The 27,326-nt window shown below is 42.6% G+C and overlaps 1 protein-coding gene across 1 annotated transcript in view; it reads left to right on the forward strand.

Annotated features, from left to right (window-relative positions):
• Positions 1-27,326, forward strand: part of LOC119720867 (mucin-22-like) — a 117,101-nt gene that overhangs the window by 41,098 nt on the left and 48,677 nt on the right. Inside the window, exon 5 of the mRNA XM_038190732.1 lies at positions 20,796-20,969. Within this exon, the coding sequence (XP_038046660.1) occupies positions 20,796-20,969 (174 nt within the window). The remainder of the gene's footprint in view (positions 1-20,795; positions 20,970-27,326) is intronic.

Below are 27,326 nucleotides of genomic sequence, written 5' to 3' on the forward strand. Positions count from 1 at the left end.
CCACAGCTGAGGGAACAACTAGTCCTGTGGTGGATACAACTGTTGTGGATGTGGTAACAACAGAGGCACAGACATCCTTTGTTGAAGACACAACAATCTTAGCAGATACCACAACAGCTGAGGGAACAACCTCTCCTTCAGTGGACACAACTGCTGCAGATGTGACAACTGAAGCAGAACAGACATCCATTGCAGAGGCCACTTCTGCAGCTCCAGTCACAACAGCAGGTGCAGGTACTGCCACAGCTGAGGGAACAACTAGTCCTTTGGTGGATACAACTGTTGTGGATGTGGTAACAACAGAGGCACAGACATCTTCTGTTGTTGACACAACAATCTCAGCAGATACCACAACAGCTGAGGGAAGAACTTCTTCTTCAGTGGACACAACTGCTGCAGATGTGACAACCACAGCAGAACAGACATCCATTGCTGAGGCCACTTCTACAGCTGCAGTCACAACAGCAGGTTCAGGTACTGCCACAGCAGAGGGAACAACTAGTCCTGTGGTGGATACAACTGTTGTGGATATGGTAACAACCGAGGCACAGACATCTTCTGTTGTAGACACAACAATCTCGGCAGATACCACAACAGTTGAGCGAACAACCTCTCCTGCATTGGATACTACTGTTGCAGATGTGACAACTGCAGCAGAACAGACATCCATTGCAGAGGCCACTTCTTCAGCTGCAGTCACAACAGCAGGTGCAGGTACTACCACAGCTGAGGGAACAACTAGTCCTGTGGTGGATACAACTGTTGTGGATGTGGTTACAACAGAGGCACAGACATCTGTTGTAGTCACAACAATCTCGGCAGATACCACAACAGCTGAGGGAACAACTTCTCCTTCAGTGGACACAACTGCTGCAGATGTAACAACTGCAGCAGAACAGACATCCATTGCTGAAGCCACTTCTGCATCTGCAGTCACAACAGCAGGTGCAGGTACTACCACAGCTGAGGGTACAACTAGTCCTTTGGTGGATACAACTGTTGTGGATTTGGTAACAACAGAGGCTCAGACATCTGTTGTAGACACAACAATCTCGGCAGATACCACAACAGCTGAGGGAACAACTTCTCCTTCAGTGGACACAACTGCTGGAGATGTGACAACCACAGGAGAACAGACATCCATTGCAGAGGCCACTTCTACTGCTGCAGTCACAACAGCAGGTGCAGGTACTACCACAGATGAGGGAACAACTAGTCCTGTGGTGGATACAACTGTTGTGGATGCGGTAACAACAGAGGCTCAGACATCCTCTGTTGTAGACACAACAGTCTCAGCAGATACCACAACAGCTGAGGGAACAACCTCTCCTTCATTGGACACAACTGCTGCAGATGTGACAACTGCAGCAGAACAGACATCCATTGCAGAGGCCACTTTTTCAGCTGCAGTCACAACAGCAGGTGCAGGTACTACCACAGCTGAGGGAACAACTAGTCCTGTGGTGGATACAACTGTTGTGGATGTGGTAACAACAGAGGCACAGACATCTGTTGTAGACACAACAATCTCGGCAGATACCACAACAGCTGAGGGAACAACTTCTCCTTCAGTGGACACAACTGCTGCAGATGTAACAACTGCAGCAGAACAGACATCCATTGCTGAGGCCACTTCTGCAGCTGCAGTCACAACAGCAGGTGCAGGTACTACCACAGCTGAGGGAACAACTAGTCCTGTGGTGGATACAACTGTTGTGGATGTGGTAACAACAGAAGCACAGACATCTGTTGTAGTCACAACAATCTCGGCAGATACCACAACAGCTGAGGGAACAACTTCTCCTTCAGTGGACACAACTGCTGGAGATGTGACAACCACAGGAGAACAGACATCCATTGCTGCGGCCACTTCTTCTGCTGCAGTCACAACAGCAGGTGCAGGTACTACCACAGCTGAGGGAACAACTAGTCCTGTGGTGGATACAACTGTTGTGGATGCGGTAACAACAGAGGCTCAGACATCCTCTGTTGTAGACACAACAATCTCAGCAGATACCACAACAGCTGAGGGAACAACCTCTCCTTCAGTGGACACTACTGCTGCAGCTGTAACAACTGCAGCAGAACAGACATCCATTGCTGAGGCCACTTCTGCAGCTGCAGTCACAACAGCAGGTGCAGGTACTACCACAGCTGAGGGAACAACTAGTCCTGTGGTGGATACAACTGTTGTGGATGCGGTAACAACAGAGGCTCAGACATCTTCTGTTGTAGACACAACAGTCTCAGCAGATACCACAACAGCTGAGGGAACAACCTCTCCTTCAGTGGACACAACTGCTGCAGATGTGACAACTGCAGCAGAACAGACATCCATTGCAGAGGCCACTTCTACAGCTGCAGTCACAACAGCAGGTGCAGGTACTACCACAGCTGAGGGAACAACTAGTCCTGTGGTGGATACAACTGTTGTGGATGTGGTAACAACAGAGGCACAGACATCTGTTGTAGACACAACAATCTCGGCAGATACCACAACAGCTGAGGGAACAACTTCTCCTTCAGTGGACACAACTGCTGCAGATGTAACAACCGCAGCAGAACAGACATCCATTGCTGAGGCCACTTCTGCAGCTGCAGTCACAACAGCAGGCGCAGGTACTACCACAGCTGAGGGAACAACTAGTCCTGTGGTGGATACAACTGTTGTGGATGTGGTAACAGCAGAGGCACAGACATCCTCTGTTGTAGACACAACAATCTCAGCAGATACCTCAACAGCTGAGGGAACAACCTCTCTTTCCGTGGACACAACTGCTGCAGATGTGACAACTGCAGCAGAACAGACATCCATTGCAGAGGCCACTTCTGCAGCTTTAGTCACAACAGCAGGTGCAGGTACTACCACAGCTGAGGGAACAATTAGTCCTGTGGTGGATACAACTGTTGTGGATGTGGTAACAACACAGGCACAGACATCTGTTGTAGACACATCAGTCTCAGCAGATACCACAACAGCTGAGGGAACAACCTCTCATTCCGTGGACACAACTGCTGCAGATGTGACAACTGCAGCAGAACAGACATCCATTGCAGAGGCCACTTCTGCAGCTTTAGTCACAACAGCAGGTGCAGGTACTACCACAGCTGAGGGAACAATTAGTCCTGTGGTGGATACAACTGTTGTGGATGTGGTAACAACACAGGCACAGACATCTGTTGTAGACACATCAGTCTCAGCAGATACCACAACAGCTGAGGGAACAACCTCTCATTCAGTGGACACAACTGCTGCAGATGTAACAACCGCAGCAGAACAGACATCCATTGCTGACGTCACTTCTACAGCAGCAGTCACAACAGCAGATGCAGGTACTACCACAGCAGAGGGAACAACTAGTCCTGTGGTGGATACAACTGTTGTGGATGCGGTAACAACAGAGGCACAGACATCTTCTATTGTAGACACAACAATCTCAGGAGATACCACAACAGCTGAGGGAAGAACTTCTTCTTCAGTGGACACAACTGCTGCAGATGTGACAACCACAGCAGAACAGACATCCATTGCTGATGCCACTTCTACAGCTGCAGTCACAACAGCAGGTGCAGGTACTACCACAGCAGAGGGAACAACTAGTCCTTTGGTGGATACAACCGTTGTGGATGTGGTAACAACAGAGGCACAGACATCTGTTGTAGACACAACAATCTCGGCAGATACCACAACAGCTGAGGGAATAACTTCTCCTTCAGTGGACACAACTGCTGGAGATGTGACAACCTCAGCAGAACAAACATCCATTGCTGAGGCCACTTCTGCAGCTGCAGTCACAACAGCAGGTGCAGGTACTACCACAGCTGAGGGAACAACTAGTCCTGTGGTGGATACAACTGTTGTGGATGCGGTAACAACAGAGGCACAGACATCTTCTGTTGTAGACACAACAATCTCGGCAGATACCACAACAGTTGAGCGAACAACCTCTCCTTCATTGGATACTACTGTTGCAGATTTGACAACTGCAGCAGAACAGACATCCATTGCAGAGGCCACTTCTTCAGCTGTAGTCACAACAGCAGGTGCAGGTACTACCACAGCTGAGGGAGCAACTAGTCCTGTGGTGGATACAACTGTTGTGGATGTGGTAACAACAGAAGCACAGACATCTGTTATAGTCACAACAATCTCGGCAGATACCACAACAGCTGAGGGAACAACTTCTCCTTCAGTGGACACAACTGCTGCAGATGTAACAACTGCAGCAGAACAGACATCCATTGCAGAGGCCACTTCTACAGCTGCAGTCACAACAGCAGGTGCAGGTACTACCACAGCAGAGGGAACAACTAGTCCTTTGGTGGATACAACCGTTGTGGATGTGGTAACAACAGAGGCACAGACATCTGTTGTAGACACAACAATCTCGGCAGATACCACAACAGCTGAGGGAACAACTTCTCCTTCAGTGGACACAACTGCTGGAGATGTGACAACCACAGCAGAACAAACATCCATTGCTGAGGCCACTTCTATTGCTGCAGTCACAACAGCAGGTGCAGGTACTACTACAGCTGAGGGAACAACTAGTCCTGTGGTGGATACAACTGTTGTGGATGCGGTAACAACAGAGGCTCAGACATCCTCTGTTGTAGACACAACAGTCTCAGCAGATACCACAACAGCTGAGGGAACAACCTCTCCTTCAGTGGACACAACTGCTGCAGATGTAACTACCGCAGCAGAACAGACATCCATTGCTGAGGCCACTTCTGCAGCTGCAGTCACAACAGCAGGTGCAGGTACTACCACAACTGAGGGAACAACTAGTCCTGTGGTGGATACAACTGTTGTGGATGTGGTAACAACAGAAGCACAGACATCTTCTGTTGTAGACACAACAATCTCGGCAGATACCACAACAGTTGAGCGAACAACCTCTCTTTCATTGGATACTACTGTTGCAGATGTGACAACTGCAGCAGAACAGACATTAATTGCAGAGGCCACTTCTACAGCTGCACTCACAACAGCAGGTGCGGGTACTACCACAGCTGAGGGAACAACTAGTCCTTTAGTGGATACAACTGTTGTGGATGTGGTAACAACAGAGGCACAGACATCTTCTATTGTAGACACAACAATCTCAACAGATACCACAACAGCTGAGGGAACAACCTCTCCTTCATTTGATACAACTGTTGCAGATGTGACAACTGCAGTAGAACAGACATCCATTGCTGAGGCCACCTCTACAGCTGCAGCCACAACAGCAGGTGGAGGTACTACCACAGCTGAGGGAACATCTAGACCTGTGGTGGATACAACAGTAGTTGATATGGTAACAACAGCAGCACAGACTTCTTATGTTGCAGCCAGTACTATGTCAGCAGATACCACTACTGCTGCGGAGATAACCTCTTCTTCAGTGGAAACAACTGCTGCAGATGCGACAACTGTAGCAAAACAGACATCCATTGCTGAAGCCACTTCTACAGTTGCAGCCACAACAGCACGTACACATACTACAACAGCTGCACGTGTGACAACCCCAGCAGAACAGACAACAACTGTTGGAGCCACTACTTCTTTTGGAATTACAACAACTACAATTGACCCGGCAACCACTGTCTCGGGTGTTTCCAGCACCTCAGGTTTGTAATGTTTCATTTCAGTTAAAAAAATTTTGCTTAAGTGTTTTTCCACATTTTTTGTTGTGTTTGCAATCTTTCCAGTCATTAAAAGATTGCTTTGTGCCTAAATGTTCTCTCTAATGGTTTCATTTTCACTAAAACAAACACAAAGGGTTGTCATGCAGGTCAGAGTGGTAATTCATGGAAAGAGGACCACTTTTCAACACACACTGTATATGTCAGGTGTGCAACTGCAAATAAATACAGAACTGAAAAAACCTCAAAACCTGTAAGGAGAACTTTTTTGGAGGCACTTGAAAATTCTATTCCTGTTCTTAGTCTATTTTTTGCGTTCGTCCATCAAATTCTGGCTTTGCAGTAATACTTGTGCATTTGAGGGTTCTGGGAATGACACTTTAACTGATCACATCTCATTAATATATTAATATTCTCCCATTATAAAAAAAACCCCACACTTGCACCCTGGAAATATGTCATATTGCTGCTTTTTGCAGTGTCACTAAATGGGAAATGTTTTAGTTCATTGAGCATCTTTTATTGTGAGTTTTGACTAAAACCTTCATTTGCTGAAAAGCAAAGGGTGAAAAAGGAATGATTTAGACCTGGCTTCACAAGCATGCCACATGCCAAATTTTATTTATCAAAAAATATCTTTCTGAAATTAATGAGCACAGAGGCTAAATTGGTTTGTTCACAAGAGAACCCATGGACAATGAATGTTGGTGAATTGTTTGGAAAGCCAGGCAGTAGGCCTATCATAAAACACAGATGCTTGAGGAATTTATTTACATGACTCTCATTAAGACCTGCATTTTGCGTATATATGTACATTTTGATGTTTGGTTTCTATCTGTTTAAATTGTGTGTAATATGTGTGTTGTGGCACTTCAGTGTGTAGGATGAGATGATGTCTCCTGACTAGATCCAATACCTGATAGGTAAATTTTCATATGTCAGCCTTAGGGTATTCTAATTTGAATTATTTTGAGAAATTAAAGTAGGCTTTTATTATTAAAGTAGGAATTTATTGATGTTGCCTTTTTATTCTTAACTGATTAAATCATCCACTCAAAAAGACCGTCGGCTCTAATTAATACAAACTCAGCTACACTAAGCCAAAAAGTTTGTCATATCAGAACTTTGTATTTAGAGGAGTTCGTTCCCATTTATTGTGCTCATAAATGCACAGTCTGGACAAAGGTTTCTGTTTCACTATAATCAGAATTTGTATTAACAGAGTTTGTAGTAATGAGGGTCGACGTTATCGTTTTTTTTGTGCACTTATATCAGGTGAAGGTATTATTGTCCATTCTTGTTTTTATTTGCACTGGTCAGTCCAAGTTTTTTATATTTTGTTCAACATGTAGAACAGTTCAAAACCAAATATATCCTCCATACCACACTGGTAACATCAGCATTTTGGTAGCCCTTATATCCATTTATTGAATTGCTACATTACTGTAGCATATCTAAAAGTAGCTCTGCATTAAATTTATGGCTACATAAAAAGGGTGGGATTCTCGGCTGAACCTGGACATTCCGTGCTTGTCCCCATCAAGACACAATGAAAGAAAGACCGGTGCTATTTGGCGTAAAAAAAAAAATATTTAGGGCCAAAATTTTGGTCCTTAGTTCCAGTACTCATGGATGGATACATTAAATTCTCTGTGGTTTTATTGAACTATAAAGTGTGGGTACACAGTCTACATGTACCAGTCTGCACCTTTCAGTCTAGTCCTGAGTGCCAATGGTATGCAGTACGCATGAGCATTCATCAACTGTATGGGGCAAACCTGTTCCATTGGAAATGGCACTGAAATCCATCCCATGTTTTTACTAATAGCAACCAATCAACAAAAAACACCACTTGTCTGAGAAAAAAAAAAAAGGACATTGCACATTTAAAACTCTTCACAATTGAATTCAATTACAATGCACAAAGTGATGTCTTGGCCCCAATCTCCAATAAATTTTGAACTGGCTTTTCCTTTTTATGCCCCGCCGGCGAAACCGAAGGGGCATACTGTTTCTGCCTTGTCCGTCCATGTGTGTGTGAGTATGTAAACACCGGCAACCTTGGACGTAGGACAAAAGAATTGGGGCCAAACAATACGTCCACAATTGACCGAACGTCCACGATCTCAAATCGTGTACAAAACCAATGAGAGCTGTCGCTAAAAGGTTAGTACAAACAAAGGAAAGAGGATTTGGGACAATGGGGCATCCACGATTGCCGGCATTTACACACGTGCGTGTGTGTGGGTAGGCATACAAAGCATTATGGGGAAGTTTTTTATTGTTAGGCAAATTAGGACCGAGTTATGGGGACTTTCTGCTGTCCCCATAGCATTTTCAGTCCCCACAAATACCTTGTGGCGACAAATGTGTGTGTCTCTGTTAATAACTTATTAGTTTGGACCCCATAAGACAAAGGCCAAGGTCATTAGGATTAAAAAAATAGGATTTTTTTTTTTTTTTTACCAAACCAGTATGCATGTGCAAATGTAATCACTCACTAAAATATTAGGGGGCCTGTACACTGTTTATACATGTTTTTTGTATAAACAATGTGGCTTCTCCACCCTTTGTTCTTGGACAGTCATATTTTTAATTGAAACAACAGAAAACAAACACATGTACGTGTACATGTATTACTAAAACTTGAGACTTGCACTGTAGTACATATACATGTACATGTTTATGCAGCTCTGTAGGTTTTTCTTAGGATTTTGAGTCACTTCAGGACCCCATAGGCCAACTGTTCTCAGTATTAAAAACCAAAGAAATGATGTCATAATGATAACTCAAGCTTATTCACATAACCATATTTTCTTTTGATTATTTAAAAATTCTTATTTCCATGTAGGCCTTGTAAATGCTCAAAGGATTATGCTCAAAGGATTTGTATTTGAGAAATGTCTTGCTTAAGACTGAAAGTATCCAGTCAGTTTGCTTAAATCATATACAATGACTTCCAGACAGAGAAGCAAAAAACAAGAATTAATTATGGGATCATTGGCATCAGTACGTTACATATATAGCCAATGAACGTTCCATGTGACCCAGGTAAGTTAATGTTAATAGAATGGTGTTATGTCATGGAAATAGGCACGGTTGCGGGGCATTTGTGTTTTTTAACACTACTTTTCTTGTTATATTTTTGTGTTGGGAGCTAATGCAGTGGTGAGGTGAGCTGTCAAAGACATCTGTTGTAGGCTATGTTGAAATAAGTGAAAGAGGGTTGAAGGTGGTGGTGTACCTAAAAAGGGAAATCAGAAGATAAAACCTTCCAAAGTTTGAATAGTTTGTCTGAGGTCATTTGGAACAAGCCATTGCCTCGTTCTAACATCAGTTCTGATCATTTTGCAGTGCATGTTCAAGCTCACAAACAATGGACCATTTTCTATTAAAACAGTGGCGCATCTAGAATTTGGCTTTGGGGTTGGGGGGGGGGGGCTCACAAGTTTTTTTCTTCTAATTTTTTAGGAGGAAAATTGTTTTTCAAAAAAGTTTTGCCCAACATTTTTGGCCGCATAAAAAAGGCCTTTTTTTGGGGGGGGGGGGACTATTTTGATGTTGGTGGCGCCACTTACACCCCTATTATATTACTTGAAAATAGGTCACATACATATCACCAAGGTCAAATCGTGGGACTAAAAAAAAAAAAATTGTGTCAAAATAACTGAGGATATCATTGTTTGAGGGTTCATTTGAAAAGTTATGTGCTACATTCGAGTGCATAGAATGGGATTTAATAATAACAATGTGAAACACTTTGCATGCGCGTAGCAAGGTAATTTAGATTGGTGGTAGGTGTAAAAAGGGCACATTAAGCGTCGTTCCATCATCTGTGCTGAAAAGTACAATGTTTTTTTGCAGCATCAGTACCATAAAAAAAGTGGCAGGGATTCTGCATGCCATCTTCCTATAGGGATGTTATTCAACGCTGATGATCATGGGTACTATTTGACAATGGCAGCACAGCTTCTGACATTTGCGGGGCATTAAAAAAAGCACTTGTGGACAAAAAGGGGACTCATCAGGTAGACAAAAAGAGGACTGGTAGACAAGGCACTAGTGGTGGTTTTAATACCACTCTTCCCCCCCCCCCCTTTCCAGATTCTATGCATATGTTATACCATTTTTGTAATTTTGCAATTTTTTGCTGGGTGGATCCATGTTTGTGCACAAACCTATGGAAAACTTTAGTGCATTACCAAAGCCAATACGCCCAAAACTGAAACGCATGATCAGCAAATAAGCATTTCATTTGCTCTATGCCATACGCGTGTATCCGCTGCAGCTGATAAACCGTGACTTTTTTTTAAACCGTCATGACACTCTTAAGTTTTTTGTGTACATTCTACTTGCGCATTGCATTTAGAGTACTCTTTCAACATTCAATCCATCTAATTTCATTATGTTTTACAAACACGCTCATGAATTCAAAATGTCTGTGCCCAGGACGGCTTCAAAGCATCTCAACATGCAAGAATGAGGAGTTAGCACTCTAATAATTTGATATAGCTCTATGCCGATAATGTAGTAGAATGCACTGTACTATCAGTCAATTGTTGTAACATTATCGGTCTTAACCAATAATGCAACAGAAATTGACTGATATATCAGTTGGTGATACATTATCCATTGGTTATTACATTATCATTTGAAAAACCTAGTCTGTTTTGAAAAAGGTTATTAGAGATGCTAAACGGTCCTTCAAGCAGAAAAACAATTCTCACCACTCATTGTAAGAGTGTCTTTGACAGTGTAAATACTATTTCACCAAAACCTGGGATCAGTGACAGTGATGATGCACCATTCATCGTCAGTAAGTCGGCAAGTGCGGATCTGGGGGGGGGGGGGGGGGGGGGCCCAACGGGGGCCATGCCCCCCCAAAAAAAACCGAACCAATTTTTTTTGTTAAGCGACGTTGCAATAAAGGCAGGCACTGCGTACACCACCATCTTTACTTTAAAAAAAAATTGGGGGACCAAATTTGTTTAGCCCCTCCCCAAACAATTGTCTTCTGGATCCACCCTTGTGAGTCAGATTTTCTTTGCAAGTTTTCTCGGTTCAATGAACACAAAGAGGCAGGTCCTGATGGAGTTTCTTCCTGAAATGCTATGCTGCTCAGCTCGCTGGGGCTTTTACTGAGATTTGTAAGGGCCAGTGACCCTATAGACCTGGTATGAAAAGGGCCCCCTTGTACCTCGGCTGGTCTATAGCGCGTTCAGTCTTCAGCCCAGTCTCATTGGGTACATAGCCCTGTCGGACCTGAAGCTTTGAAGTCAGTCAGGAGCGTCCGCTTTATCAGACTTATCAGATTACAGACTTGTGGCCATAAATTACCAAACTTTTTTAAGTACCACTGCTGGCCTCATAAAATACGGGGTTGGGTGGATTTGTTTGTAAAACGTTTTTGAAATACATGTACTTACTTTTTGGTAATAATTATTAATTCCGTAATGTTACCATATTTATATTTATATGACCTGTTTGCAACAATTAAGTGTGCAATTTGAAGCATCAAATGGTGGTGCAAATCACCTTATATGCTCATATACATTTGTGTTTCTGATAATTAGTTGCTGGTATAATACTTTAAAAGTACCATTTTTCATTCCTTTTAATACTGCTAAATGCCAATGTATACCTATTAAACTAACCTTGGGCTTAAAAAACGTGGTTTTGGCTGGGGAGATTACGATGGGCAATTTGTTTTATTTGTCATAGTTCTCGGCTGGATAGTTCTTGGAGAGGATTGCTTGCACACATTTTCACTGTTGGACTTTTTTCGGAAACATCCAGAAACGCCTCATACATCAATTTCCTTCTGAAAGTTGTTGAAACCAAAATAAATGTAGTCTGCAATTAAGAAATTCCACACACAAGGCATTAATGTTCAAAAAGTGAAATTGTTTGGAACCCTATTTGTATGATGTTTACTTGAGGTGGCATTGTATGGGAAACTGCATAGCATGAGCCTCCATGTCCAGGTATGGGGGCTCTATTGTTTCGCTCTGGATATTTAAATGTGTGCCAAATGGCATGGCATGGGTTTTGATCAGTGCTGGGATAGGGGCTCTTTTGTGTCGCGTTGGGGGATGAAAACCGCAAGCGGGCTTTTTCTGCGATAGATTACATGTGTGCCAACACTTGCAAACAATAGACCCCATGATGGCAAAGTTTGTGATCAGTCACCGGACCAGCCTCCTGGGCCGGTAGCTGGTCGGGTACGAAAGGGCTTTTTGCTAGCGGGCGAGCTTACCAGGGGGCCATTTTCAAACAAGGGTTGAATGGTCACCGGCCCTAACTTGTCTGTCAAACAATACAAAGTGCCTTCTTGTTTTAAAAGATCCATATACCAGATCCATATATCAGTATACTTTATGCTTGAATTGGTAACGGCTGCGTGCACTCGCTTTGGTCCCCATGACATCTTTGAGGGTTTTGTCCTACAATTTTGAAATTGATTTTGCCTCCAGATTTGGACTGCCAACAATTTGCTTACAGTGTTGAGAATACTATTTGTTGTTGCCTTCATGAAGTCTTGAGGCATCTTAAGCAGGCAACGACCTATGCTAGGAGTCTTTTTGGTCATTTATAGTTTTTATAAATCCTTGATTTACACCATAAACAAACTTGTGTGTGTACATGGTTGAGTGTACAATTGTACAGGCCATTTGTGAAAGTGATGCCGTGTTTCACCGCGTTTTCCCGTGCCCCGTACGTAGGGCATATGTATGTGTAAAAATATTTACGTGCTCAGATGATGTCTCATTTCAAGGCTATACCTTTTGCATTGCATTCAATTTGGTTTATCAACAAAGCGAATTTGTTAAGGCAACTGGGAATGTTGCATATTGAAATTTCAATACTAAATTTAAAATTTAGCAAACTTTGAGATAAATGCATTTTGAACTTTGCAAGTATATTATTTTTCAAATTAGGTTTTGCCCTTCACCGACGTATAAACACTGTATACTCAGTGTGTTACCTCCCGAGTAAAGTTGGAAAGAATCACTTGGGTGGGACTCGAACCCACAACCTCCTGCTTTCTAGTGCAGATGTCTTACCATTTGAACAACGAGATAACGGGATCGGCAGGCTGGTTCGAATCTGAATAAAAACCTAATTTGACTTACATCACCCCAACCAAAAAATTCCATCTTATGAATAGTAATGCAGTACCCGCTTCTTTGTACATCAGATTCGAACCAGCCAGCCGATCCCGTTAGCTCGGTGGTTATTTGATTTGCATCACCCTGACGCAAAAATTTCATCTTATATTATTTCTATTTATTTTTTAATATAATTAACATAATTGACATGTAAATTCAACTCCAAAAAATAAAGTCGTACAAGGAATCATAATGCGGAAAAGCCGTATGTTCTGTTTCAAACAGACATAGACCTAGTATTTTACGTTTTTGCCTACAGTTGTGTAAGTATGTTTTTTTAATTGGTATTTAGAAATTCTTACTTATTATTTTAAGTAGGCCTATACTTTGTTTTTTAAGCTTGAGAAACAAGTCAATTTTCAATGTTATTTGTTTTTTTTTATGCCCTGCGGCGAAGCCGAAGGGGCATACTGTTTCCGCCTTGTCCTTGGGTGGTTGTGTGTGTTTATACGTGTACTGGCTTATGGGGTACCAGGAACAAAAGGCAACAATAGGGACAGTGGTACCCTACAAGTCGGTCTTTAGAAATCTCAGTATCCCATATGTAAAACGCTGCGGAGTTTGAAATTTCAATAGGAACAAAGGAGAATAAAAGAAGGGAAGTCAAGTGGACAATACTGGTACCCCATTACTCCCAAAAACATGGTTGGGTGTGTGTGGGTGAGCTTGTCTTACATACGCAGTGTGGACTTCCGAACAAAAGACGTCCACATAATGTAGGTAGCAGCGACGAAGTGTGGACTTGCCCACGTCCACACAGTGTTTCCCCATTTCTGGAAAACAGGTTTAGAGGCATTTTTGGGTTAGGTTTATCCGTAGCAGCATGAAGAGAAACACTAAAGGGAATCATTGAAAAAAAATTGGGTTGTAAGAGTTTTCACAGTTTGAGAAAAATGAGTTTTTCCACTGGTGTTCCTTAACTACACGAAAAGAAAGGAAAGTCCACACTAGGTATGTGAAACAAGTCTGTGTGGGTGGGTGGGTGCGTGTACAAACACTGCCTTGTGGGGTACCGGAAAAATGGGAGGTACCCCACAAGGAATACCCACCGATTTGCGGGGTACCGTTTTGGTACCCCACAAGTTTTTCACAAAATAGATATATGGATTTTACTCAAAACCTAGGAATTTCCAAGGTGGGTTGATTTGTCGCAAATGGAAGAGTTTAAGAAAAGGGATATTAAGTCCGAATTTCAGCCCAGGAAATTAACTATGGTTTAAAGGGAATGTACATCATTGGCTTTTGCTGTAATTTTCAGAAATGAACTATTTGAGGGGTTAATATAATAGATCGAATATTGTTTACACTGAAATTTTTGAAGTTTTGTGCTCGAAAAGGTTGGAAAAAACCAAGAAAAACAAAAATGTTCAAGTAGTCTGGTTCCCTGACTCCACAAAAGATAAAATGGATCAATTTATAGATGATGGAAAATTGTAAGGCAAGGGAACCAGTCTAGCTGGCCTGCACCCGTTCATGAACATGTAACCAATAGCAAACAAAATTTGGACTGAAAAAATGGTAAATTTGGAACAGTAGTTGAAAAATGGTTAGGTTTTTCCAACGCTGGTCGGCCGACCACCGTTGGAAATGTGTACAAAAATACCATTCTCTTGAAAATGACTTCACACCAGGTGCCATAATTTTACAAGATGCTTGAGACTGTCATTTACCAACATCCTAGTAAGGTATTTCGTAAAATTTTGGTAGTTTTATTTTTCGATGTTTGCAAATGTTGTATATTCCCTTTATATAAGAGCATTTTGACATAAGTGTGCGACGTTGCAAAATTTTAGTACACGAGAACAAAGGAAGTACCCCACTTCTATGCCTATGTACGCGTGGGTGGGTGTGCGTGGGTGGGTGTGTGTCCGTACGAATCTTGTCAGCGCAATAACTTGAGAAATACTTAACATATGAACTTTAAATTTGGTTTGTGGATTGTTCTTGGTAAATCCTAAGAAGCCTATTGCATTTGGGGCTGAAAGGTCAAGGGTCACGGTCTCAGTGGCTAAAACAAAGGCATAGCTGCCAACTGTTACTAATTTTTCGTAATTATTACGAATTGTTTGTTAAATTACGAAAATACGATTTGCCACTAAAACATTACGAATTTCCCATTTTGTACCTAATGAAAAAAAAAAACTTGTAAAAGAATCGTTTTTGACCGAAAACTTCTGGCGAAATGTCGCGATAATGGATGGACTGGTGACAAGTCTAATAAGAATGCAGTCAAACACCTGATAGACATCAATGCAGTGTGCGCAGTGGAGTACTTGAGGACCAGACTAAAACTATTTTTCAATGGTGTGTCATTTGTGTGCATCTCGTGGATGTGTGGTTGTGTGTACTGTATGTGAGTACTTTTCAGTGACGATCGTGAGCACATTTGGTCGCTTATTGCCGGGTTGAGACCCATCATATCAGTGCGAGAATTTAATCATGGAATTTAATAAGAGTATGGTTGCAAGAATTGGTAATAGAGTTTGAGTTTGTCACAACGTCCAGAAAAGATAAATCAGCATGCGTTTGCAAGGTATGTTGGCGGGATACATGTATTTCTATTGCATACGGTCATGACGGTGGCCCTAAATCATTGTGTGTAAAAACATTGATAGTGATACGAACTCGAAACTCCACATTGATAGCATGCATCTCAAAAAAATATGCGCACATTTTATTATTGTTATTATTTATTTGACTCCAACAAACAAATACAGACATTAAAAAAAATTTATAAAAAAAAAAAATAATTTTTTTTGTAATTTTTTTTTTTTTTTTAAATTATCTTTTTTTTTTTAAATTATCTTTTGGCCTACATTACATTATTATTCACAAGAAGAAGGGTATGCACATGTATGTGTACATGTAAACCATGTACCTGTACTCGATGTTGGTAAAACGAGCAGTTGAAAATGACCGCGCGGGTTGATTACTAATTGGGATTTTGAAATGTTGGCAGCTATGCAAAGGTGCCAGTGCGATAACTTGAGAAATACTTTTCATGGGTGATCTTCAAATTTGGTTTGTGGAAATAATTGTTCTTGGTAATCCTAAGAAGTCTATTGCATTTGGGGCTGAAAGGTCAAGGGTCAAGGTCATTGTGGGTAAAACAATAGAAATCTTGTCAGCGCGATAACTTTAGAAATACTTTACATGTGAACTTCAAATGTGGTTTGTTGATCGTTCTTGGTAATCCTAAGAAGCCTATTGTATTTGGGGCCTAAAGGTCAAGGGTCAAGGTCACAGTGGCTAAAACAAAAGAAATTTTGTCAGCACAATAACTTGAGAATAACTTTACATGTCAACTTCAAATTTGGTTTGTGGATTGTTCTTGGTAAATTTAGGGAGCCTATTGCATTTGAGGCTGAAATGTCAAGGGTCAAGGTCACAGCGGCTAAAACAAAGGTGTCGGCGCGATAACTTGAAATACTTTACATGTGAACTTCAAATTTGGATTGTGGATTGTTCTTGGTATTCCTAAGAAGCCTATTGCATTTGGGGCCAAAAAGTCAAGGGTCAAGGTCACAGTGGCTAAAACAAAAGAAATCTTGTATTTATTCTGAGATGCATAGGGATTAATTCAATTAAACCTACAGGAACACTAATGATGTCCCTGAAAGTTCCATGTGACCCAAGTACATGTAGGTTGATGTTAAAAGAGTTGTGTTTTGTCATGGGAACAGTCACGGTTGCGGGGCATTTGTGTTTGTTACACACCTGACTTGTTTTAATAACATTTTATATTTGGAAGATGGCAATTTCCTGCCAGAATGCTTAAAAAACATATGATGCACATCAGCTTAACTTGGCAAATGAAGATTTTTAGCTTGTTATGGTGCTCAGTCATCCATGACTATAGGGATGCATTAAGAAAAGTTTTAATCAAAACATAACTTCAATTTTGTAAACAGTGAATATGGGATGATCTTTATTGATACAACGTTTATGTTGTGTCTTTGATTGTCAAATATACATGACCAAAGCATGTCAATCAAGAATGTTTGGCGCAGCAATATTTGGATGCATATTCTGTGTTCTTGCATTCTCTTTGCAAGTAGGTTTTTTATCCAAAGGAAGTTGCGATGATATGAAGTAAGGTAGTTCAAAGAAAAAGTAAATTTCTTAAACCATTACTAAGCTTTTGGCACCCAGACATGACAACACATGTGATTCTCATATTAGATTGTTTGAGAAAGCAAAATGTAGTTTTATTGTATTTTGTGAGTCATACCAGCCACGATAAAATCAGAATGTCATCCTATATTAAATTACCCTACCCTGTCTGTCTGTCTGTCTGTCTGATGTCTGTGTGTCACGTTTTTGTAAAAGGCCTAAAGAGTGTGCACTAGCACAAAATGCAGTGGTTAATGGAGAGGCTGGGTTATTGTATGCAGGCCCTTAAATAGTATTTACAGCTAGGGTATATAAAAAAAGAAAGCAAGATGTAAATGTATTGTATAAAAAATGTAATTAATATTTTGAAATAAGTGAAATATCATGTGAAATGCCAATGTTTCCTCTTTCCAATAATACATTGATTGAGTGTCTGTGGCCACAGAAGTTTGTGCAAAAAGGTAGCTGGTATTGTGGGCATATGGAACAGCTTAATTTGAAGAAAGAAGACATTCCTTTCGTTAAAACAATTTATTCAATTTTTCAGTGATTTAACCACTCTTATTGTTGTAGTTAATTCATCATGGCCCAAGGCTTCAAAGTGGCCACCACCTCTTTCCACACAAAGCTCTGCACGAACCAGCCAGCAATCTTCGCAAGTCAGAACTTGGCTCAGTTCAGGTTTTGACCCTTGACAGAATAAGAAGGAATGCTTAATCATCCGTGGCCACAGACGCATGTATGTGTTAACATACTAATAACAATATTGACGTGGTTTCTTTTAATTTGGGTTGGGGCAGGTTTATGTTTATGTTTATTGAAATATTAAAAAAATAATAGTTTGCAAAGATTAGTGACCTAATAAACTAAAAAACAATGATTTCATTTTGTTCAGTCCCCAGGGTGCCTCGGAATAAAATTTGTCTTTAATCATTCTATGCCGCACTGAATTTTACCCTAACACTTCTCATGTCCTGAACAAAATGCGAAATTATCGTTTATTCTAGTAATGAAATTAATAATAAAATAATATTAAAATTTTGCATAAATGTTATTCAAAATACAGTGTATGGTATTATATATGTAGTTTATTAACATTTTGTGTTAATTTTGGGTCGATTACTATTAATAAATGCAGCAGTTTTTGCGCAAAAGTATCTGCTCTATATTTTCAAGTTTGCCCCTTGAAAAGTAAAAAGTCTAGTCTAGCAAAAGCTAACAAGTCTAGTCTAGCAAAAGCTTAAGGCCCTGTCAGACTGTCTGCAATCATATATGCGCTCTCACTACGTCCATGAAAAAGGCTGGGGCGCAAGAACAACTACTTGATCGCAGCGAGAACTACATAGGCCACAAGAAGGGCGTCATCAGAGTGTCTTAATGGTCCCCAATAAGTGCCAAAATTTCTTGAACATGTTCAAACAAACGCAACACCTCTGTGCTCTGGCCAGGGCACCGTGATGATGCAACTCGGGCGCTCTGCGAGCGAGAATCATGCGACATTGACGTGGCATTGATGCAGCCCAGGCGCAAGGCAGTCGATGTGGTCTCCATGAGAAAGTAACTTGACTGTGTTGTAGAAATTTGAAACTGGACTGCAGGTTGACCGTTTTTGTGGTATTTATACAGTGCAAGTGACGTCACCTGAGCCTATTTTGGTCGTACAGAGAGCGCGACGCGAGCTACTAGGACGTATCAACAGCAAGTAGATTGTACTGTGAGCACAGTGAAAGTGCATCAGCAGTGACAAGATTGAATAATTGGGCTTGACAGGTGTGCATAGAGAGTGAATTGAGCGCATCGTAAGCATGGGATGAGCGCAGTATGAGCATAGCTTGAGCTACTTTCTTGCCACGTGAAACAGAAAATTGTCATTTTCTTACGTCCTTGCTGCAATTGTTAAATTTATTAACCCTCCTACTATTTAAGAGGTCACAATTGGTCCAAAATTTTCTTCCTCACCTCCTGGAATACTGTGTACAAACCAAAGGGAGTCTTGATTAATATTGACCCAAGTAATAAAGCTGACAATGCATGTTTCCATAGGAAGGTTAAATATTTTTGGTCGCCGTAAGGGCTCCTGTGAGAGCGCGTATAATATGACAGGGCCTTTACAAGTAAAAAGTAAATACTTTTAGCTTTTAGCAAATGCTTTCCAGTAATAGCATTTGCTTCCTTTTTATTCATACAAATGCAAGTACATACTTAAAAATAGGTAGTAAAAGCAAGTGCTAGTTTTTATGAATATGACCCTATGTCTGTGGGGTAATTTGAATTGGTTGTTGCCTTTTATGAAGGCTAACTTGGTTGAGAACATTTCAAAAGAATTGCTGGTCATTAAACTAGTCCAATTCAGTGTTCGCCCTTTTTTCACTAGCCAGCTGGACTAGTGAACGAGACTCTTATCTAGCCCATGGGCCTTTTTACTAGTCCGCAAGAGAATGAATCTTTAGGCTTTTTGCACCAGAACGTCACAAACAAAAATGTGCATACATGTATAGCTTTATTCTGAGGCAATTTTGTTAGTGTTTTCCCTGACAAAAGTGAAAACAGACTCAAATTGATTAACGTTATAAATCAATTCAATGAATTATTTATCAATAAGTTATATCAACTTAAAAAAAAATAATTAAATATATTTTTATCTTAAGTTTTTTTATGGTGATTAGAAATTTTCGGTCCCGTTTTCATTTGTGAGTCAAAAGCTATCAAAAGTGGACCCTCAAAAAGAAAACAAATGGGGAAAGTATAACAGTCATGAAAAGAAACTACCCAACACTGTCCATGGTGGACGGTACCCAGCAGTATCAGCATTCAGGGACGGCCATGAAAACTGGATTGGCCATGCATTATTGGCGAAAGTACCAGCATTATGACCACAAAATAAATACAGAAAAGTGGAAAATGCGGACACAGAAAAGAGAGATCAGTTAGGTTTCGTGAATTAAATCTACCTTCTCCGCCAATGTTTTTGTAACTAGTTTATGATGTAAACTTCAACCAGATTATGGAGTGTTTCAGTCAGCCTAAAAGCGGTATCCATTGCGGTACCAGTGTGTTTTTCTTGCGGTACAAGCATTAAGCCCAGCTGGCTATGATAATAAGTTCATTATGTACAGGTCAGTACACACAGGTATTTTCGTCACAACAATATTCGTGAGGAGTGTGCGGTCTGCTGGCCTGTGCCTATTCAACACTTCATGGCGTATTCAAACTTACAATTTTTGACAAGCTGACTGGGCATGTAACGAGTACCACGTTCCACGTTTGACCTCATAAATATTCAGTTATTACGGCCTGACGGCTTTCCATTCATCAGCCAGGTTTGGGGTATGGAGTGCAGTACCGCAAAGAATAACACCGGTACAGCAATGGATACCGATTTCAGCCTGACTGAAATGTTTCCTTACATACGTAGGCCATGATTTTTCATCCAAAACGCTTGACATGCAGTACTGTCTGTATCCTGACGCATTCATGCCTGGTTTATTGCCAGAATAACTAGAGGGCACTATGGTGACACCCTCATTCATAAAAAGGGCAGACTGTTCCCCTTTGAATATGTACATGTACAGAGTATGTGTCCTGAACTTTTTATGCTTATATATACTTATACAAAACACTTCCTTTAATTAGCAATTTCGGAGCAAGATTTGGCGGCACAATGGCATGAAACAAGCCAAATGTGCATCTATATCTGATTACCTTTTTCTAAGACCACGTTGAAAAAAACCCCCAGAAAAATGCCTTATCTTAATAATAATAGTAATGGTTTCGAATAGCCCGCTGTTTTTACTCACATTTGGCTATCAGACTACTGCTAAGGTCGAACCCTGCCAAATTAAGGATACAATTATCTAATAAGTGTTTTTTGTACTACAACAGGTACAAATACCACCACGGCTGATGTAAGAACTAGTCCTGTTGTGGATACAGCCACTACAGATGTGACGACCAGAGCAGCACAAACAACCACTGCTGAAGCTTCTTCTACGACAGGACCCCTTACCAGTACAGCAGGTGTATATACTACAGCTGAGGGAACAACCGCTTCAGTCGGTATGACAACTGCTGATATCACAACAACAGCAGAACACAAAACTACTGTTGAAGCAGCTTCTACAGTTGTAGCCACAACAATGGCTGCAGATACCACTGCAGCTGCGGCGACAACCTCTCCTTCAGTGGACACAACTGCTACAGATGTGACAACCGCAGCAGAACAGACATCTATTGCTGATGCCAATACAGTTGGTGTCACAACTTTAGGTGCAGATACTACTTCAGCTGAGGGAACAACTCCTTCAGTGGATGTGACAACTGCTGATATCACAACCATGACAGAGCAAACAACTACTGTTGAACCCACAACGATGGCCCTAGATACCACTATAGGTGAGGTAACAACCAGTCCTGTGTTTGATACGACTTTTGAGGATGCGATTACAACAGGAGCACAGACATCTACTGTTGTAGCCACAACAGTGTCAGCAGATACCACTACACCTGCGGTGACAACCTCTCCTTCTGTGGACACAACTGCTACAGATGTGACAACCGCAGCCGAACAGACATCTATTGCTGATGCCAGTACAGTTGCAGTCACAACAGCAGGTGCAGATACTACTACAGCTGAGGGAACTACTCTTTCAGTGGATGTGTCAACTGCTGATATCACAACAATGACAGAGCAATCAACTACTGTTGAAGCCACAACGATGGCTGTAGATACCACTATAGCTGAGGTAACAACCAGTCCTGTGGTGGATACGACTGTTGAGGATGTGGTTACGACAAGAGCACAGACATCCACTGTTGTAGCCACAACAGTGTCAGCAGATACCACTACACCTGCGGTGACAACCTCTCCTTCTGTGGACACAACTGCTACAGATGTGACAACCGCAGCAGAACAGACATCTATTGCTGATGCCAGTACAGTTGCAGTCACAACAGCAGGTGCAGATACTACTACAGCTGAGGGAACAACTCCTTCAGTGGATGGGACAACTGCTGATATCACAACCATGACAGAGCAAACAACTACTGTTGAAGCCACAACGATGGCTGTAGATACCACTATAGCTGAGGTAACAACCAGTCCTGTGGTTGATACGACTTTTGAGGATGCGATTACAACAGGAGCACAGACATCTACTGTTGTAGCCACAACAGTGTCAGCAGAAAGCACTACAGTTGCGGCGACAACCTCTCCTTCAGTGGACACAACTGCTAAAGATGTGACAACCGCAGCCGAACAGACATCTATTGCTGATGCCAGTACAGTTGCAGTCACAACAGCAGGTGCAGATACTACTACAGCTGAGGGAACTACTCTTTCAGTGGATGTGTCAACTGCTGATATCACAACAATGACAGAGCAATCAACTACTGTTGAAGCCACAACGATGGCTGTAGATACCACTATAGCTGAGGTAACAACCAGTCCTGTAGTTGATACGACTGTTGAGGATGTGGTTACAACAGGAGCACAGACATCTACTGTTGTAGCCACAACAATGTCAGCAGATACCACTACAGCTGCGGCGACAACCTCTCCTTCAGTGGACACAACTGCTACAGATGTGACAACCGCAGCAGAACAGACATCTATTGCTGATGCCAGTACAGTTGCAGTCACAACAGCAGGTGCAGATACTACTACAGCTGAGGGAACAACTCCTTCAGTGGATGTGACAACTGCTGGTATCACAACAATGACAGAGCAAACAACTACTGTTGAAGCCACAACTATGGCTGTTGATACCACTATAGCTGAGGTAACAACCAGTCCTGTGGTTGATACGACTTTTGAGGATGCGGTTACAACCGGAGCACAGACATCTACTGTTGTAGCCTCAACAGTGTCAGCAGATACCACTACAGCTGCGGTGACAACCTCTCCTTCCGTGGACACAACTACTGCAGATGTGACAACCGCAGCAGAACAGACGTCTATTGCTGATGCCAGTACAGTTGCAGTCACAACAGTAGGTGCAGATACTACTACAGCTGAGGGAACAACTCCTTCAGTGGATGTGACAACTGCTGATACCACAACAATGACAGAGCAAACAACTACTGTTGAAGCCACAACTATGACTGTTGATACCACTATAGCTGAGGTAACAACCAGTCCTGTGGTTGATACGACTGTTGAGGATGTGGTTACAACAGGAGCACAGACATCTACTGTTGTAGCCACAACAGTGTCAGCAGATAGCACTACAGCTGCGGTGACAACCTCTCCTTCAGTGGAGACAACTGCTACAGATGTGACAACTGCAGCCGAACAGACATCTATTGCTGATGCCAGTACAGTTGCAGTCACAACAGCAGGTGCAGATACTACTACAGCTGAGGGAACAACTCCTTCAGTGGATGTGACAACTGCTGGTATCACAACAATGACAGAGCAAACAACTACTGTTGAAGCCACAACTATGACTGTTGATACCACTATAGCTGAGGTAACAACCAGTCCTGTGGTTGATACGACTGTTGAGGATGTGGTTAGAACAGGAGCACAGACATCTACTGTTGTAGCCACAACAGTGTCAGCAGATAGCACTACAGCTGCGGTGACAACCTCTCCTTCAGTGGAGACAACTGCTACAGATGTGACAACTGCAGCCGAACAGACATCTATTGCTGATGCCAGTACAGTTTCAGTCACAACAGCAGGTGCAGATACTACTACAGCTGAGGGAACAACTCCTTCAGTGGATGTGACAACTGCTGATATCACAACCATGACAGAGCAAACAACTACTGTTAAAGCCACAACGATGGCTGTAGATACCACTATAGCCGAGGTAACAACCAGTCCTGTGGTGGATACGACTGTTGAGGATGTGGTTACGACAAGAGCACAGACATCCACTGTTGTAGCCACAACAGTGTCAGCAGACACCACTACACCTGCGGTGACAACCTCTCCTTCTGTGGACACAACTGCTACAGATGTGACAACCGCAGCAGAACAGACATCTATTGCTGATGCCAGTACAGTTGCAGTCACAACAGCAGGTGCAGATACTACTACAGCTGAGGGAACAACTCCTTCAGTGGATGGGACAACTGCTGATATCACAACCATGACGGAGCAAACAACTACTGTTGAAGCCACAACGATGGCTGTAGATACCACTATAGCTGAGGTAACAACCAGTCCTGTGGTTGATACGACTTTTGAGGATGCGATTACAACAGGAGCACAGACATCTACTGTTGTAGCCACAACAGTGTCAGCAGAAAGCACTACAGCTGCGGCGACAACCTCTCCTTCAGTGGACACAACTGCTAAAGATGTGACAACCGCAGCCGAACAGACATCTATTGCTGATGCCAGTACAGTTGCAGTCACAACAGCAGGTGCAGATACTACTACAGCTGAGGGAACTACTCTTTCAGTGGATGTGTCAACTGCTGATATCACAACAATGACAGAGCAATCAACTACTGTTGAAGCCACAACGATGGCTGTAGATACCACTATAGCTGAGGTAACAACCAGTCCTGTAGTTGATACGACTGTTGAGGATGTGGTTACAACAGGAGCACAGACATCTACTGTTGTAGCCACAACAATGTCAGCAGATACCACTACAGCTGCGGCGACAACCTCTCCTTCAGTGGACACAACTGCTACAGATGTGACAACCGCAGCAGAACAGACATCTATTGCTGATGCCAGTACAGTTGCAGTCACAACAGCAGGTGCAGATACTACTACAGCTGAGGGAACAACTCCTTCAGTGGATGTGACAACTGCTGCTATCACAACAATGACAGAGCAAACAACTACTGTTGAAGCCACAACTATGGCTGTTGATACCACTATAGCTGAGGTAACAACCAGTCCTGTGGTTGATACGACTGTTGAGGATGCGGTTACAACCGGAGCACAGACATCTACTGTTGTAGCCTCAACAGTGTCAGCAGATAGCACTACAGCTGCGTCGACAACCTCTCCTTCCGTGGACACAACTACTGCAGATGTGACAACCGCAGCAGAACAGACGTCTATTGCTGATGCCAGTACAGTTGCAGTCACAACAGTAGGTGCAGATACTACTACAGCTGAGGGAACAACTCCTTCAGTGGATGTGACAATTGCTGATACCACAACAATGACAGAGCAAACAACTACTGTTGAAGCCACAACTATGACTGTTGATACCACTATAGCTGAGGTAACAACCAGTCCTGTGGTTGATACGACTGTTGAGGATGTGGTTACAACAGGAGCACAGACATCTACTGTTGTAGCCACAACAGTGTCAGCAGATAGCACTACAGCTGCGGTGACAACCTCTCCTTCAGTGGAGACAACTGCTACAGATGTGACAACTGCAGCCGAACAGACATCTATTGCTGATGCCAGTACAGTTGCAGTCACAACAGCAGGTGCAGATACTACTACAGCTGAGGGAACAACTCCTTCAGTGGATGTGACAACTGCTGGTATCACAACAATGACAGAGCAAACAACTACTGTTGAAGCCACAACTATGACTGTTGATACCACTATAGCTGAGGTAACAACCAGTCCTGTGGTTGATACGACTGTTGAGGATGTGGTTACAACAGGAGCACAGACATCTACTGTTGTAGCCACAACAGTGTCAGCAGATAGCACTACAGCTGCGGTGACAACCTCTCCTTCAGTGGAGACAACTGCTACAGATGTGACAACTGCAGCCGAACAGACATCTATTGCTGATGCCAGTACAGTTTCAGTCACAACAGCAGGTGCAGATACTACTACAGCTGAGGGAACAACTCCTTCAGTGGATGTGACAACTGCTGATATCACAACCATGACAGAGCAAACAACTACTGTTAAAGCCACAACGATGGCTGTAGATACCACTATAGCCGAGGTAACAACCAGTCCTGTGGTGGATACGACTGTTGAGGATGTGGTTACGACAAGAGCACAGACATCCACTGTTGTAGCCACAACAGTGTCAGCAGACACCACTACACCTGCGGTGACAACCTCTCCTTCTGTGGACACAACTGCTACAGATGTGACAACCGCAGCAGAACAGACATCTATTGCTGATGCCAGTACAGTTGCAGTCACAACAGCAGGTGCAGATACTACTACAGCTGAGGGAACAACTCCTTCAGTGGATGGGACAACTGCTGATATCACAACAATGACAGAGCAAACAACTACTGTTGAAGCCACAACGATGGCTGTAGATACCACTATAGCTGAGGTAACAACCAGTCCTGTGGTTGATACGACTTTGAGGATGCGATTACAACAGGAGCACAGACATCTACTGTTGTAGCCACAACAGTGTCAGCAGAAAGCACTACAGCTGCGGCGACAACCTCTCCTTCAGTGGACACAACTGCTAAAGATGTGACAACCGCAGCCGAACAGACATCTATTGCTGATGCCAGTACAGTTGCAGTCACAACAGCAGGTGCAGATACTACTACAGCTGAGGGAACTACTCTTTCAGTGGATGTGTCAACTGCTGATATCACAACAATGACAGAGCAATCAGCTACTGTTGAAGCCACAACGATGGCTGTAGATACCACTATAGCTGAGGTAACAACCAGTCCTGTAGTTGATACGACTGTTGAGGATGTGGTTACAACAGGAGCACAGACATCTACTGTTGTAGCCACAACAATGTCAGCAGATACCACTACAGCTGCGGCGACAACCTCTCCTTCAGTGGACACAACTGCTACAGATGTGACAACCGCAGCAGAACAGACATCTATTGCTGATGCCAGTACAGTTGCAGTCACAACAGCAGGTGCAGATACTACTACAGCTGAGGGAACAACTCCTTCAGTGGATGTGACAACTGCTGGTATCACAACAATGACAGAGCAAACAACTACTGTTGAAGCCACAACTATGGCTGTTGATACCACTATAGCTGAGGTAACAACCAGTCCTGTGGTTGATACGACTGTTGAGGATGCGGTTACAACCGGAGCACAGACATCTACTGTTGTAGCCTCAACAGTGTCAGCAGATACCACTACAGCTGCGTCGACAACCTCTCCTTCCGTGGACACAACTACTGCAGATGTGACAACCGCAGCAGAACAGACGTCTATTGCTGATGCCAGTACAGTTGCAGTCACAACAGTAGGTGCAGATACTACTACAGCTGAGGGAACAACTCCTTCAGTGGATGTGACAACTGCTGATACCACAACAATGACAGAGCAAACAACTACTGTTGAAGCCACAACTATGACTGTTGATACCACTATAGCTGAGGTAACAACCAGTCCTGTGGTTGATACGACTGTTGAGGATGTGGTTACAACAGGAGCACAGACATCTACTGTTGTAGCCACAACAGTGTCAGCAGATAGCACTACAGCTGCGGTGACAACCTCTCCTTCAGTGGAGACAACTGCTACAGATGT

This window comes from Patiria miniata, unplaced genomic scaffold (assembly GCF_015706575.1).
Source record: "Patiria miniata isolate m_02_andy unplaced genomic scaffold, ASM1570657v1 HiC_scaffold_9, whole genome shotgun sequence".
Classification (NCBI taxonomy): domain Eukaryota; kingdom Metazoa; phylum Echinodermata; class Asteroidea; order Valvatida; family Asterinidae; genus Patiria; species Patiria miniata.